Raw genomic sequence first — 13711 nt, forward strand, 5'->3', positions numbered from 1 at the left:
GCCAGCAATGTCCTTGGGGCTGGGGATTCAAGGAAGAATAAGATACAATCATAAAAGAGACGGGAGGTCTGACACAGAAAGTGCCCCAGGGTGTTTGCCCCTAAAGAGGTGAGGATCAGGGGAACTTCCCTGGTGGTCCAGGGGGTTAAGAATCTGCCTTGCAACACAGGCGACACCAGTTCAATCCCGGGTTAGGGAACTAAGATCCCACGTGCCCCAGGGCAACTAAGCCCTCGCGCCACAGCTAGAGAGAAGCCCACTGTAATGAAGGGCCCTAAGACCCAACTCAGCCAAGATAAATAAATAAATAAACATTGTTAAAAATAAATAAATAAAAATAAAAAGTACATTAAAACTAAAAAGAGGTGAGGAGTAGAGAGGGACATGTAGCCCAGCTGGGCATCAGACACCCTGAAAGAGGCAACATTTAAGGCCTGAAGGGTGCACGTTTGTTAGCCAGGTGAAGGTGAGAGAATGGTCCCTGTATTGAGAACTTTTATTTATTTTTAGAGTCTCAGTTAAAATGAAGACTATGGAGCAATTGGACCAAACTATGCATTTCCCAGAAGGGCACCCATTTTACCCTCTTCAGTTTATGACCTTACATATTTCATGTGCTACATCTCCATAATTTTGGGTGCATTAAATTATTACTATTCCACTGAGTATAAAAAGCAGTAAAGAAGGATAAGGAACTCTATTAACTGGAAAAAAAAAAAGGAATTGGGATGAGGGCAGCCCTGCACATTTCAAAACAAAATATCAACTAAATAAAATAATGTGATTATCCAGTAGATCTGACACTGTGATGCCAGGCCCCTAGGTTTTGTGTTTGTGCTTTTGTTTGCTTGTTTCTTTTTCATTAGCATTTGGCTTCAGCTTAAACAAAGATCACTAAATGATTTTTACAGGCAATTCTGTAGCCAGTGTCATCACACCTAGGAAATCAAGGAAGCCGAATTTCCTGACAAATGGCTCCATTAAAGTGCGGACAGAAAATCTAAGTGGAAAGCATGTGGCCTATTTTATTTTTACATCAATCCTACTCGTGAATTTAATAATCCGCCACTAATCAGAGCCTGAGCGCTCTGGCTAGCAAGGAGCTAAAGAATTAGGTAGAATGCCCTAAAACTGTAACTGCATATGATATTTAATTCAATGGACAGATTGATTGATAGATACAGAGATATATCCTAAAGGAACTGCTGAATTTTCTTTTAGTTAAGTGTGAATAACCAATTCTACTACTTCCACATTCCTAGAACTTTACATTTTAATTCTCCATTTTCTCCCTGCTGAAGACAGGCATTATATGGAACGGGTAATTCTCCAACTGCTTAAAATTGTTCTTGAGAGAATCAGTCGCAGAATCAAGAATTCCATGCTGGGATGGGTATTTTCCAGTTCTAGTCAGGTGACTCTCTTTGTTTCACACACTATATCGTTAAAAACTATCATTCAAATTGGCCTGTTAAGACGAAGTGAACAATGGAATTGGAATTCCATGGAATTTCAGAAAAATTGAGATTTCATACCTGTGAGTGGGTCACAAGAGTCTGCAGGTTTCACCTCATTTGCAAAATGACTCCTCTGGGAAAATCACTGGCCTTTAAATTTATGCTACTTTAGATATAACGAAAGCTGTATTGTTTTTATTTACTATATTTTAGTTATTATGCTTTAGTTAGATGTCCCAAATAGAAAAGAGAATCTCTTTTAACAGTCTTTCTCGAAAACTGAGTTAGGAGGAAGAAAATCTACCAAACTTCGCTAAAACACAGAGTGGTGGCCAGGTTGAATGAATGCCAGTCGCCTCTCACAGGGAGAAGTTGCCTTGGGGCTGCCATGAGCCAGACCCAGGGAGAAAGAGGGATGGGCAAGGGGATTCTCAGTTTCCTCCTGGGTCGAGGGTTTCCCACAAACTCGTCCCGCGTGGGAACTGGAGAAGGCAGACGGCGGCCCAGCCGTGTGGGAGCCCAGCTCACGGTCTCAAGCACAGAGAAGCCGCCAGCCCGCGGCCCTCACATCACGCAGCCTGGGCCAGCACACGGGCCAGGGGGACCGGCACTTCCCGCGAGTAACGCGTTTATCCCCCAGGGCAGGGCCTCAGCAGGACCAGCCTCTCCAAGCAGTGGTCCTAGAACGTTATTGTCCAGAGTGTACACGCAGATGTTTTAGTGTGTGTCGTACAACGATTCTGAGTAGCAGAGTGAATATTCTGAAAACTGCACCCTGGATGAATGGAATCCCTTGCGCCCTCTGTCCCCATACCTGCCGTTGCATCCCTGCTGTCTGGGAGTCACGTGCACGTACACTGTAGAGATGGAGTCCCACCCATGGGCAGGGTTTTGCAGCAGCTAGCTGAGCTCTCTGGACTGCGCATCACTGTTTCTGATGCTGCACTGATCACGGTCTGCAACCTGACAAACCGCACTGACTTTCAGTGGTGACTTTGCTGAGTGACAGACACAGAGTGTCAGATGTCAGCTGTGCCTAACCTCACAACAAAGGCAGAGTCTGAATGCTTCTTTCCAGTACTGAATACTTGCAGGGAACGTGTGTTAGAGTCTCTTACAATTACCTAGACTCGTAAAATTTCAGAAGCGAATTCTGTGATTTGGGAATTTAATACAGTTCCACTGGTGCCATGGAAACCTGCTCCTCCAGGGGACCTGCTGGGCGCGTGGCTCCCAGGTTACAGGAGTTCCCTGTGCTGGGCATCCTCGCTGCGGGGCCTGTGCGTCAATAGGAACTGAATAGCTGGATCTCTCTCCTGTCCTAAGGCCACACTCTCTCACACTCGCACATACACACAAACACGTCACCCCCCCACCCCAGAATTCCCTATTTTAAGGTCACCTTCTTTTCACTGTGCCAGTTTGTATCAGTACAAATACTAAACATTGGTTTGGGGATTAGAACTGAATACATTCATACATTTTTAGAAAATCTACAAACCAAATATTCAACCTTCATGTTTGCTTTGTTATTATTGGTACTTATTGCTGAAAATAAAATAATAAGCGTTGTAAGTACGCTGTACCTGCAAGAGAATTAGAAATGCAATCTGCTTCATTCTGCCCATTCCAGTGATAACTCCCGCTTGGGGCTAAAGGCAGGCAGGGGTATTTGGCAGTGAATTCTAAAGCCAATAGCAAACACCGCTTGAGTATTAACAAATGGTCACGAAATGTCAGATGGATCAGATCCTTTTATGTACAGGGAACACGTTTAAGAGCATTAAACATCGATGGCTGGTATTTAAATCTCCAGATGTGTGCATATTAAAGGAATGCATCTGAGTTCTCACAAAGGAGACTTCTTTTTCTCCACGAGCAATTTTGAGGGGTAATGTTGAGCAACTTTGTGGAAGTCCGAGAAAATGTAGTATCGCAGAAAGCACGTGAATCTTGGCAGGGATCGGCCGGTGCGGTGTGATGGGCTGTGCAACACTCTGTGCCCTTAGTAACACCAACGACCAGGGCCCATCCCTTTGCCACAAAATACATTTGTATCACATCTCTGTTTGACACACCCTAGCCAATGGCCATTATTTTAAACCATATTTGATAAGAAAATTTCAGGCCAGTACCATGATTTGGGTAGTCTCTGGGGCTTTCAGAAATCTTTCATCTGCCTTTTTATTAATGTAGTCCCTCAGTGTACCACACTTTTTACCTCTATCACTTTGCACACACTGCCCTCTTGCATAAAACTTCTTTCACATTCTTGTCTGCCTGTAAGATGTCATATAACTTAATCCAAATCCACCCTGTGTTTGCAGTCTTCACAAACCCTAAAGGAATTACTGCCCATTAATACTCAACACAAACATCTCCCTTATTTTAGGTTTCCCTGCGGAAGGAGACTCTATCTCCAGGACCATCTGTTTACAATACCTACATGGTGAGGGTTGTTTTGATTTGAATTCAGCAGATAGAAATAGAATTTCTCCTACCTATTTATCTCCACTCTGAGACTGTGAGTCCTAAGAGCGGTGTCATGGCCTCTGCACCAGCATTAGCCCCTGCCTGATCTAGAGGGGGTGTTCGTGAAAGGACGTGAATTCTTTCCACGATCACATTGCCATATTAGCACCGTCCCTCAGCATCATGTGACCACAGAGAGCCCCAGCCCGGGATGTGCTTGGTTCAGGCGAACCATCAGGACCTCCTGCCTCACAGTTCTGCACCTGTGCAGCTGCTGTTTGTTCTGTGGCTCTCATTTCTGGGATGACCCTAGTCCATTTCTGTGTGTTGGAGTCCCCTGTTCATCAAAGTGGCTCCCTCCCTGGGTATGGGGAGGACTTTGCGTGGACCTCTCTCCTGACATTCATCAATCTCAACTTTTTATTAAAGATACTTGGTTTTTATCTTATTTATTCCTTTGATGATAATTTCCTTACAAGAAAAAAGAACCACCTCCTATTTACCTTTACATCCTGTGCAATATTTCTTGAGGAATTGAATGAAAATCACTAGATAATATTCAGAAATAGAGACAGAAGCACTTGTGGCTGGGAGGAATATTGTGACATTTATCTGCGAGCCACTGATAATGTAGATGTAAAACGTGAAGATTAGCACTGAGTGTTTCCAAATATTTTACCCTCCCTGACTACCATACGGCCTAAGTTTTATACTGCAGATCACTTTTGTACCAAGATCAAGGAGGCAGGGGTTAATCTTTCTGCTCTAATATCCTTTTGCTGCAATAGAAGCATTGTCATAGTCACTTGTTTTATTAAAAATTTGTGCGTGGATCTATCATCAAATACAAGGCATTTGAATACTTTCCAGTTTTATTCCCTAGCAACTATGAAAAAACATGGTCTCATGATATCATTTTGAATCATGTCATTTAGCTATTTTAGCCACATGAATGTGTCACCATGATATCGTATTTACAAAAGAATTCGTCTCCTCATAGGTCATTATAGCAAATGCAAACTTACTTCAGATAAGAGCAAAATAATCTAATGAAAAAAAGATAATGTTCTTTAGGTGGGAAATGTCTCAATCTTTCACTGACGTCTTGAGTAAACAGATTAAAGAGGTAACAGAGGGAAAGGCATGATGGGTTATTACGTGTTGAAAAAGTCTGAATGATATAAATGGTATTAAAAGATTAATGTAGCTTTCTACGATAGGAGACCTGGATTACAAATGTACAAGCTCGTGTAGTCGGTGTGCTCTGTGTCGGGTTCAATGCGAACTACCGCAGGGAAGATAAACAGAAGAAAATAATTAAGGGAGCATGGGGACAGTAACACTTCCCTGATGGACTGTAAGTTACCTGATATGCAGATACGGGGTGAGCCTTCTCAGTGCTTAATCCTCCAGCCCAGGGAGATCTGCAGCATTGCACGGCACAGATGGTAAATCAGAACAAGTCCGGGGCAATTCTCAGCACCCTGGGAGAGCCCAGTTGCAAAGCAGGGATGATGGCGTTGATTAAGTGTGGGCTAACCCTTTATAAAAATGTACTCTGATACACATAATGTATTACTTTGCCTAAATTTTAGGTATAATTATATTTGCACACAGTGTTGCCCAGCTTTCCTTATGCTATCTTTTCTCAAAGGTTCTCGCTTAGAATTCAGACTAGGAACCTGCAAACACAGCAAAGATTAGGTTCTCAAATGTTAGACAAAGAAAATCACCCGTCATCTCCTTAAACCCAGCTCTCCTACCGTTAACAATCACAAGACTCTCCCTGTGGCGGCGTCTGTGCATACGCTTGGCCATTTCCGCTGCAATGATCATCAAGGAATCCGGCGTATTCTTCCCTGACGGAAACCACTGGAAATAACCCTCGTACCACAACTAGAAATAAGCGATCCCTGCTCCACATGAAATAGAAGGAAAATCTCAGGCAAAAGCGTTTTTGTTCCAAGATACCTCACGCACAACTTGAAAAATGTTTTTGCCCAAGTATTTTGCATTGTGATGGAGAAAGCACGGTGGGTGTAGGATCAATAAAGCTGAGTCTAATGGAGCCCCAGACAAAACCCTGCCAGGTGGCCAACCACCTTCTATAGGAAGTCTTCATTGCATTTCTGGACAGATCCCACATGTTAAAAAATAAATAAGGGAAAATATTTCTTATATTGGGTCTGAAGACTATTTTTCTGTACATAGCATCTGCTATTTCAAAACAATGAATGGAGCTGTTTCACCAATGTCATTAGCAATCCTGGTCCTTGCCCTTGGCAGATGTGTTTAATTAATTTTATTTTTGTTTCTTTTCTTCTTTCTCCCACCAACTATTTTAAATATTTGAAAATAGATATTAATTACTTCCTAACTTTTTCTCTCAGCAAAACTTAGGATCACAAGTTTTCCAAACATTCCTCCAGTGTCATGGTTACCAGATCCTTCACCACATACACATTTCAATTCCTCAAGAGCCCACGTAAACGGTCTCACAGAACTGAAATGATCACCCCAGATATGGCCACCCAGGCTCACGGAACAAGATGGAGACGAGTCACAAAACAATATCAGTGTCAGAGGCATCTCTTCGCACAAACGAGCCTTCCGTTGTCCAAAACACCCAGTCCTTCTGTGTGTGCTATGATTTCATAATTTTCTCCTCACCATGTACATTGAGTTATTTTGTTTTTTACTTTGAGTAAAATTTTACACTATTTCCATTATTTTCCTATGTCTAATGAAATCTGTTTGGCCTACCATTCGATTTGAAGGTTCCCTGAATCTGTCATCACATATTTATTCTCACTCTTTCAGCTAGCAGTGTTATGCCCTCATCCAGGAGCTAAATAAATGTTTTGGAAAGGACTAGAGTGAGGAGAGAGAAACAAACACCTGGAAACCTCCTTCCCAAATCACAGCAATCCACTGAACATCATTCATGTACCGTCCCTCAGGCAATCTTCTTTTTTTTCTTTTGCGGTACGCGGGCCTCTCACTGTTGTGGCCTCTCCCGTTGCGGAGCACAGGCTCCGGACGCGCAGGCTCAGCGGCCATGGCTCATGGGCCCAGCCGCTCCGCGGCATGTGGGATCTTCCCGGACCGGGGCACGAACCTGCGTCCCCTGCATCGGCAGGCGGACTCCCAACCACTGTGCCCCCAGGGAAGCCCTAGAGTACTTCCTTTTAATGACATCCCACAGGAGCCAATGACTCGGCCAACTTCTCCCTGGTACCCGAAGCTTGCTTGGATGGGACTCTCCTGGCCAGGAGCCTCAACTGTACTTGAAACTCTCAAGTTCTCTTTGATGGACTCCTTCTCTTTCTTGGGGTTCCAGTGTCTGATATAAAAGATTCTCTAACCTTCATATTCACATCATAATTCTTCTTTACAGGAAAGACAGCATAAGGAGGAAGTTGAGCCCTTCTGCTTTCTTTCATCTACTTCCTTTAACACCAACTCTGATGAGTGAACTTGGGTTTTATTTCAAATGTCACTTATGCATGGGCCTTACATTTCATGGTCCTGAATACTTCTGTTGTTCCCAGCTCGTGGCATATCTGTCCTTCAGGACATGGCCCTTCAAGTGTACTTCATTCTCTTAACTGGATTCATTGTAGACATCTGGTGTAACTGTCTCTGTTTCCTTGGGTAATTTCCCATTTCCTCCATATTGGGGTGATTTGTTTCTTAAAGTCAGAGTTTTGGGGGTGTTTTGGTTTTTGAGGGTCCTGCCTCTTCTCTGTTAGAGTTGAAGTCATGGGATCATATAGACTATTTTTGCAAAGTATATGAATTTCTGGCAAGTATCCCTAGCGATTACCTCCTTCGTCACTGTGAGTCATTTTCCTTCCATGACTATATAGTTTATCCTCACAGGGTCCGCATGAGCCTGAAGGTTACCCAAGGTCATTTAGCTTGGTAGAAACCCAGACTTTTAAGACATTCAAAACCATGGAAACATACAAAGGAATAATTCAAATGACAAGAAATGGAAAGAAAATAATAGTGGGATTGGTAAGCAAGAGGCCCAGGAACCGTGCAGGATGGAGAACAAAATCATCCATACAGGTGCCTTGGGGTGGGGAGTAGTCTAGCACGAAGGCTCATTTCTCCTCCAGTTAACCACAAATTTCTCTTCATTGGTCAGAATTAGCATAGTAGTATTAACGGCCTCTTTTATTGTATCTCTTTTTTTGAGAGATACATATATTGGTGAAGTAGTACAAAACTTAAAAAACTACTTATATAAAAAAGACAACAACTACTTATATACCCTAATGTTAAGAAGCCTGTGTTCTATGGTCAAATTGCTTAGGTTTAATGCTGTTTTTGATGCATATTATTGGCTTTGCAACGTTGGGCAAATTTCTAAGCTCTAAGTTTTGTTTCTTATCTGTAAGTAGGAGTACCGAGCACTTACAATATGCCTAATGAGAGTTCAATAAGATAAAACTCAAAATGCACATTTTCAGTCATCAATAAATAACGCCATTCAAATTACTATATCCAAACAGGGCATCTTGTTAATGTTTGGATTATGGAGGAATCCAGCATCTACTCTGTCAGGTATCTGTGCCAGATTTAGGATCACAGCCCCTCCTCCCTTTCCCCTTCTGAGCATTTTATAATCTTCTCCAGCACAGACATCACCTCTGTTCTCCACCTGCTGGCTCTTCTCCCCACATTCTCTGCTGTGTCTCGCACAGCATTCTGGGTCCTGTGGCCATATATTCCTGCTGGGTTACACTACATTATCTACCCAACAGCCACCGATTCTTCAGGAAGAGAGCTATCCTTCACTGCCATATGCTGTGTACTATGGGTTTTACCCCTTCAAGTCTCAGTGGTAGCTGGGAGACTATGTTTACAAACTTTTAAAATCTTTAAACTAAGTTTATCACACATTCTTTACTCATTGGTTTATAAACATGTGGCTATGCATCATTTCTCACCCTTTTCTAATTGTGTCTTTTTTCTTTTAAATACTTCACGCCTTTCCAGTTGTATTATTCTTTATATGCCGTGTCCAAGTTCTACAACACTAATGTTTTATACATTATAATCTGGACATTTTTCTTCCTCTTTATTTTCAGTTTAAATTCCTTCTGAGCACTCCCTCTTCCAAAAAGTGTCTAAGCCATATTGCATACCACCGAGGCCATGACTTTGAGCTTCTCCATCCAGCCAACTATTCAATATGCATTTCGTCCTTTCTACTTCAAAGTCCTAACCTTCGGTCAGAAGAATGCCACACAACAGGTAAAGGTTTATTTGCAATCAGTAAGGCTTGAGCTGGTCCCATGATTCAACAGTTACATAAACTAAACTTGACACTTAAAGCCCCTGAGGCTACCACTGCCCTACCTTCATCCCATAAGGCACTAATCAAATGTAAATTGCTATTACTTTCCATCTTACAATTCACAGAGGAGATGCAATTTCTTAGATCACCTAATCCCCTTCAAAGGCACCAAGTTCCACTGCAGTTGATGGAGAAAACCTACCCCAACTGCAGCTGCCTTACGGAGAGCACTACTCAGTGGCCAGTCTCACAAGAACACTTAGGAAAGCTCAGAAAATCCCAGAAGCACTCGGCTGAAAACTACAGTGACTACACTCAGCCGGAATATACACACACACAGTATTCGAGCAGCACTGATCTAAGTCTTGTATTTATCTGAAGGAAGTCATTTCATGGATAAGCCTGAAAACCTCCTTCTTTCGTCAGTTGCATCTTTCTGGGACTGCTACTTTACTTTCATCCTCAAATTCTCCTGAGTGTTTCTTCAAATTCTCTCCAGTGAAAAGAACAGATTATTACTATTTAAAATTTACTGGTCCTGGCTTAGTTCCAAAAGCGAGCCTAGCCCACAGAGGTTCAGAAGCTTAAACCTTCCAGCTTCTACTGCTCTGGAATGATTACAAAATTACTGAGATCACAGAGAGAGTTCTAAAGGACTAAAGGCAGTTTACATATTTTGCAAATTACTTGGAGATCTAAAAGGAGCATTAGAAATCACTGCGCTCTAAGCTGCTTATTCAACAATTTTCATACACTTATTCAGAAGATTTTTCCATGGAAAATTTTTCAGCCCAATTTTTAAAAAAATTGTCATGCAGAAAATGTTAATCCTTGGGAAAAAGAAGACCAAGTTGCTATGCACACTTTCAATTTTAAATAATTCATTGTCCTTATATTGATGGACATTAATATCACATTAACTTATTAACATACTTTTTAAAAAATTTTAAAAGGTAACAAAATGTATGATAATTTTGAAGTTTATTTTTGTGCATTCTAAAATCATGATGGCATTTGAGTGTAGTGACATGCTCAGCAGTCTATAAAATAGTCTTTGTGTCACTTAAGGCAACATGTGACCTGCATTTATTGCTCAGATTTTTAAAAAAATCCCTTTAGATACTTAAAGAAGAAGTCATATTGTAAAGTGCAGCATTAAAAAACCCAGGTAGGGGGGCTTCCCTGGTGGCGCAGCGGTTGAGAATCTGCCTGCTAATGCAGGAGACACGGGTTCGAGCCCTGGTCTGGGAGGATCCCACATGCCGCAGAGCAACTAGGCCCGTGAGCCACAACTACTGAGCCTGTGCGTCTGGAGCCTGTGCTCCGCAACAAGAGAGGCCGCGATAGTGAGAGGCCCGCGCACCGCGATGAAGAGTGGCCCCCGCTTGCCACAACTAGAGAAAGCCCTCGCACAGAAACGAAGATCCAACACAGCAAAAATAAATAAATTAATTAATAAACTCCTACCCCCAATATCCTCTTAAGAAGAAAAGGAAAAACCCAGGTAGGATTTAGTAACACTCCGTCAGAGCATTTATGGCAAACAGTGCCATGCTTTACCCTGCTATCCTCTATTTTTAAGGTTTATTTGAGTTAAACAAGTGCCCGATGATGGATTAATTTACCCAGACAGCGAGTCTCGGGGCCGCTCCAGAGCCCATTGGCCAAGCATTCTCTGACGTGAGAACCCACAAGTGTGTAGCCTGTGTTGCACGTGAATATGGCTGTGGCGCCATACACTGTCATTGTTCCAATCTTGTTCCCATTGGGGGGAAAGGACAGGCTTCCACACGAGATCACTAGAAGGAAAACAAAAACAGAGTGAATATTATGTCAGGTCTGCAGACTGCTCTTTTGTTTAAAAAACAACAAAATCTTCAGTCTTCATTTTCATTAAGAACACGGGCAGGGGTGTCACCTAAGGTTGAGATACACACACCACCTAGGAAGCTTAATTTTTCTTCTCTTATATCCTTGAAATGAAAACTTGAAAGTTTAGGGTGGAATCCAAAACATCCCTTCCTTTACCCACTGCTATTTTTTTCATCCTTTTCTTGAGTAAACACACAGTATACAAACATATTCACACACGAGCAAATCAGTCAAATGAGTTGGCTTTCTGTCCTCTTTTCGGTCTACACCAATCACAAGAATCACATCATAGTTACCAGACACCTATGTGTGTGTAGCAGGAATTAAGAAATGTGGGTGGTCTTTGCCAAAGTCATCAGCTGGTACAAAGTCATCAGCAGTGAGGAATTAAACCCGGGATGCCCACTGCAGCAGAAGGACTGAGTTCATTTTTTCTTTCGTTTACTTGCATAAGTTGTTGGGATCATGAACTCCATAAAAATGCTGACTATATAGGACATGTGCAAACTTTCTGAAAATTAAAAAAAAATAAAATCTAGACCTTAAGTGATTATAGATGTAGGTACCCAGTTCACACGTGTGTCCAGCATAATTACTGACTGTGACCACTTACACCCACACGATAACTCCAGTTGGGGAGATGAATGCAATGGTCGCTTTCATTATAGATACTTGTTATACCACCTGACTCCCTGCACTCTCCAAATCCACAAGTTTGAGCACAAAGAAATCAGTAGAATCTCAGGGGAGGAGGAAATCATAAAGTCATCAAGGCCAACTGCTCATCAGAGGCTGAAATGTGTTTTAACAGGTGAGAATGGAAGTGTTTGAAAAGTTCTTCTAAGAAGAGTGATACAGACTTCCTGATGTACTGAGTGAGTTCTTATGTGTAAAGGGTTTAGGGCAAAGCTGCCATGTAGCTAAAAATTACTGAGCCCTTATTAACAGTAAACTGATAGGAGGCAGTGCAAAGTCATGATTAAGAACACAGATCCTGGCTGCAGGCTACCCAGCCAGGTTCTGCTCAGCTCTGCCAGTTCCTAGCTCGGTGGCGCCGGCCACCTTCTCTAAGTCTCCCAGTCCTCCTGGTTCATCTCCTAAAGGTTAATACCAGCACCTGCCAGGTAGGGCTGTGCAGCGGATTCAAAGACAGGACTGTGGGAGCACCTAAAGCAATGCCTTGCACCTGACCAGGGCTGGGTCCCGGTTCGCTAACAGTGAAGCCCATCTCAGGACCTATTCAGGGAACTGAATCCAAAGTCTGAAGACCTTTACTGATAATTCAAGTGAAGAAAATTTTATCATTTAGACCAGTCCTTTGAATTAAGCTGATTTTACTCCAAGACACATAATCCTGGTTCCATTTCAGACGGACAGACAGACACAGCCAGGAAATGTGCGTTCTAGGGGCACTGCTCACCAAAAATTTGGGAAGTTCAGCTCTAGCGTATGCCATGATCAGAACATTATTGTTGTTGAGGGAACCATGAGGAGTTCTTAGTTTGCAGGATTGTTAAACTCTTACAGGGTCATATCTTATGCATTTAGTGATACTGCTAACATGTTTGCTCTACCAAATGTCAATGGATTTGAGTCGGATTTAGCTTTTTTTACAATTAGTTATGAACTTTTCATTAAGCCTCTTCTCAAACATAGTATGAACTTCACCCTGAGCTATGATATTTAAAGATCCACTTGTAGCCATTCAGGATCATTGGACCGTGTTTTGAAACCTCAGCTTTTAGTAGGAAGTGTGAAATAGCAGTGAGGTCTGAGCACACCTCCTCTCGGAGGTCTTGACACACCGTTAATGGTGGACTAGCAGAAAGGCTGACTCTCTTCTATTCTTTTAGCCTCTGTTCAAAATATCCTGGTGATGGAACTATTTTAGGCTTGTCCGCTACTAAGGTTCACTAGACTATAAAGAAGAACTAATGGAACAAATATTAGCTTTTCAGCAGCTGGATAATGGGGTCTCGGTTGTAGAGATCTGATTGGCAGTAAACCCAACGTGTTAATGAGGTAGGCAGCACCCATCTGAAAAGCTCCCCTAATTGAAAGGGAAAACCCCTCTCCCCTAAAAAACAAACAAACAAAAACCTGTGTCAAACATCCAAGGGAAAGCTTTATTTCCGTGTTCTTTTCTCCCATCAAGTTTTCAAGAATAAAGTCAGTAAGTTTGCTGTTTTCTCTTCTGTTAAATATATATTCATACGCACAGTCAACTGTCTCCTCTGAATTCTCAGTGTGTCTTGCACAGAGGATGTGTGTCTTGGGCAGACACACAGAGGCAGAGGATGCTCAGCTGAAGACACTCAGAGTGCCCCCAGCTCTGCCCAATTTACTGTTGATACTGTAGTATTTTCTCATTATTATTGTGGATTCTAAGCTTTGCTTCATCCCCCTGAAAAGCCTCTTTCCTCTTTCCTTCAATTCTACAGTTATAGTCATGTTGAAATCCTCTACTTTGAAAAAGAAATCATATTGAGACAGTTCATTTCTCAAACCTGTGAAGTCAACAGGATTATGGATGTTATTGTCAGCAATACAGATATTATTTGTGAATGTGACAAATAAATAAGGTCACGAGTAGGTAATTTCA

General features: G+C 42.2%; 1 protein-coding gene across 1 annotated transcript in view; it reads right to left on the reverse strand.

Moving 5' to 3' along the window:
• The window catches only part of CSMD1 (CUB and Sushi multiple domains 1), a 1741289-nt gene that overhangs the window by 49748 nt on the left and 1677830 nt on the right, over window positions 1–13711 (reverse strand). Inside the window, exon 52 of the mRNA XM_060001344.1 lies at window positions 10863–11036. Coding sequence (XP_059857327.1) covers window positions 10863–11036 — 174 coding nt within the window. The remainder of the gene's footprint in view (window positions 1–10862; window positions 11037–13711) is intronic.

Source organism: Delphinus delphis, chromosome 21 (assembly GCF_949987515.2).
Source record: "Delphinus delphis chromosome 21, mDelDel1.2, whole genome shotgun sequence".
Classification (NCBI taxonomy): domain Eukaryota; kingdom Metazoa; phylum Chordata; class Mammalia; order Artiodactyla; family Delphinidae; genus Delphinus; species Delphinus delphis.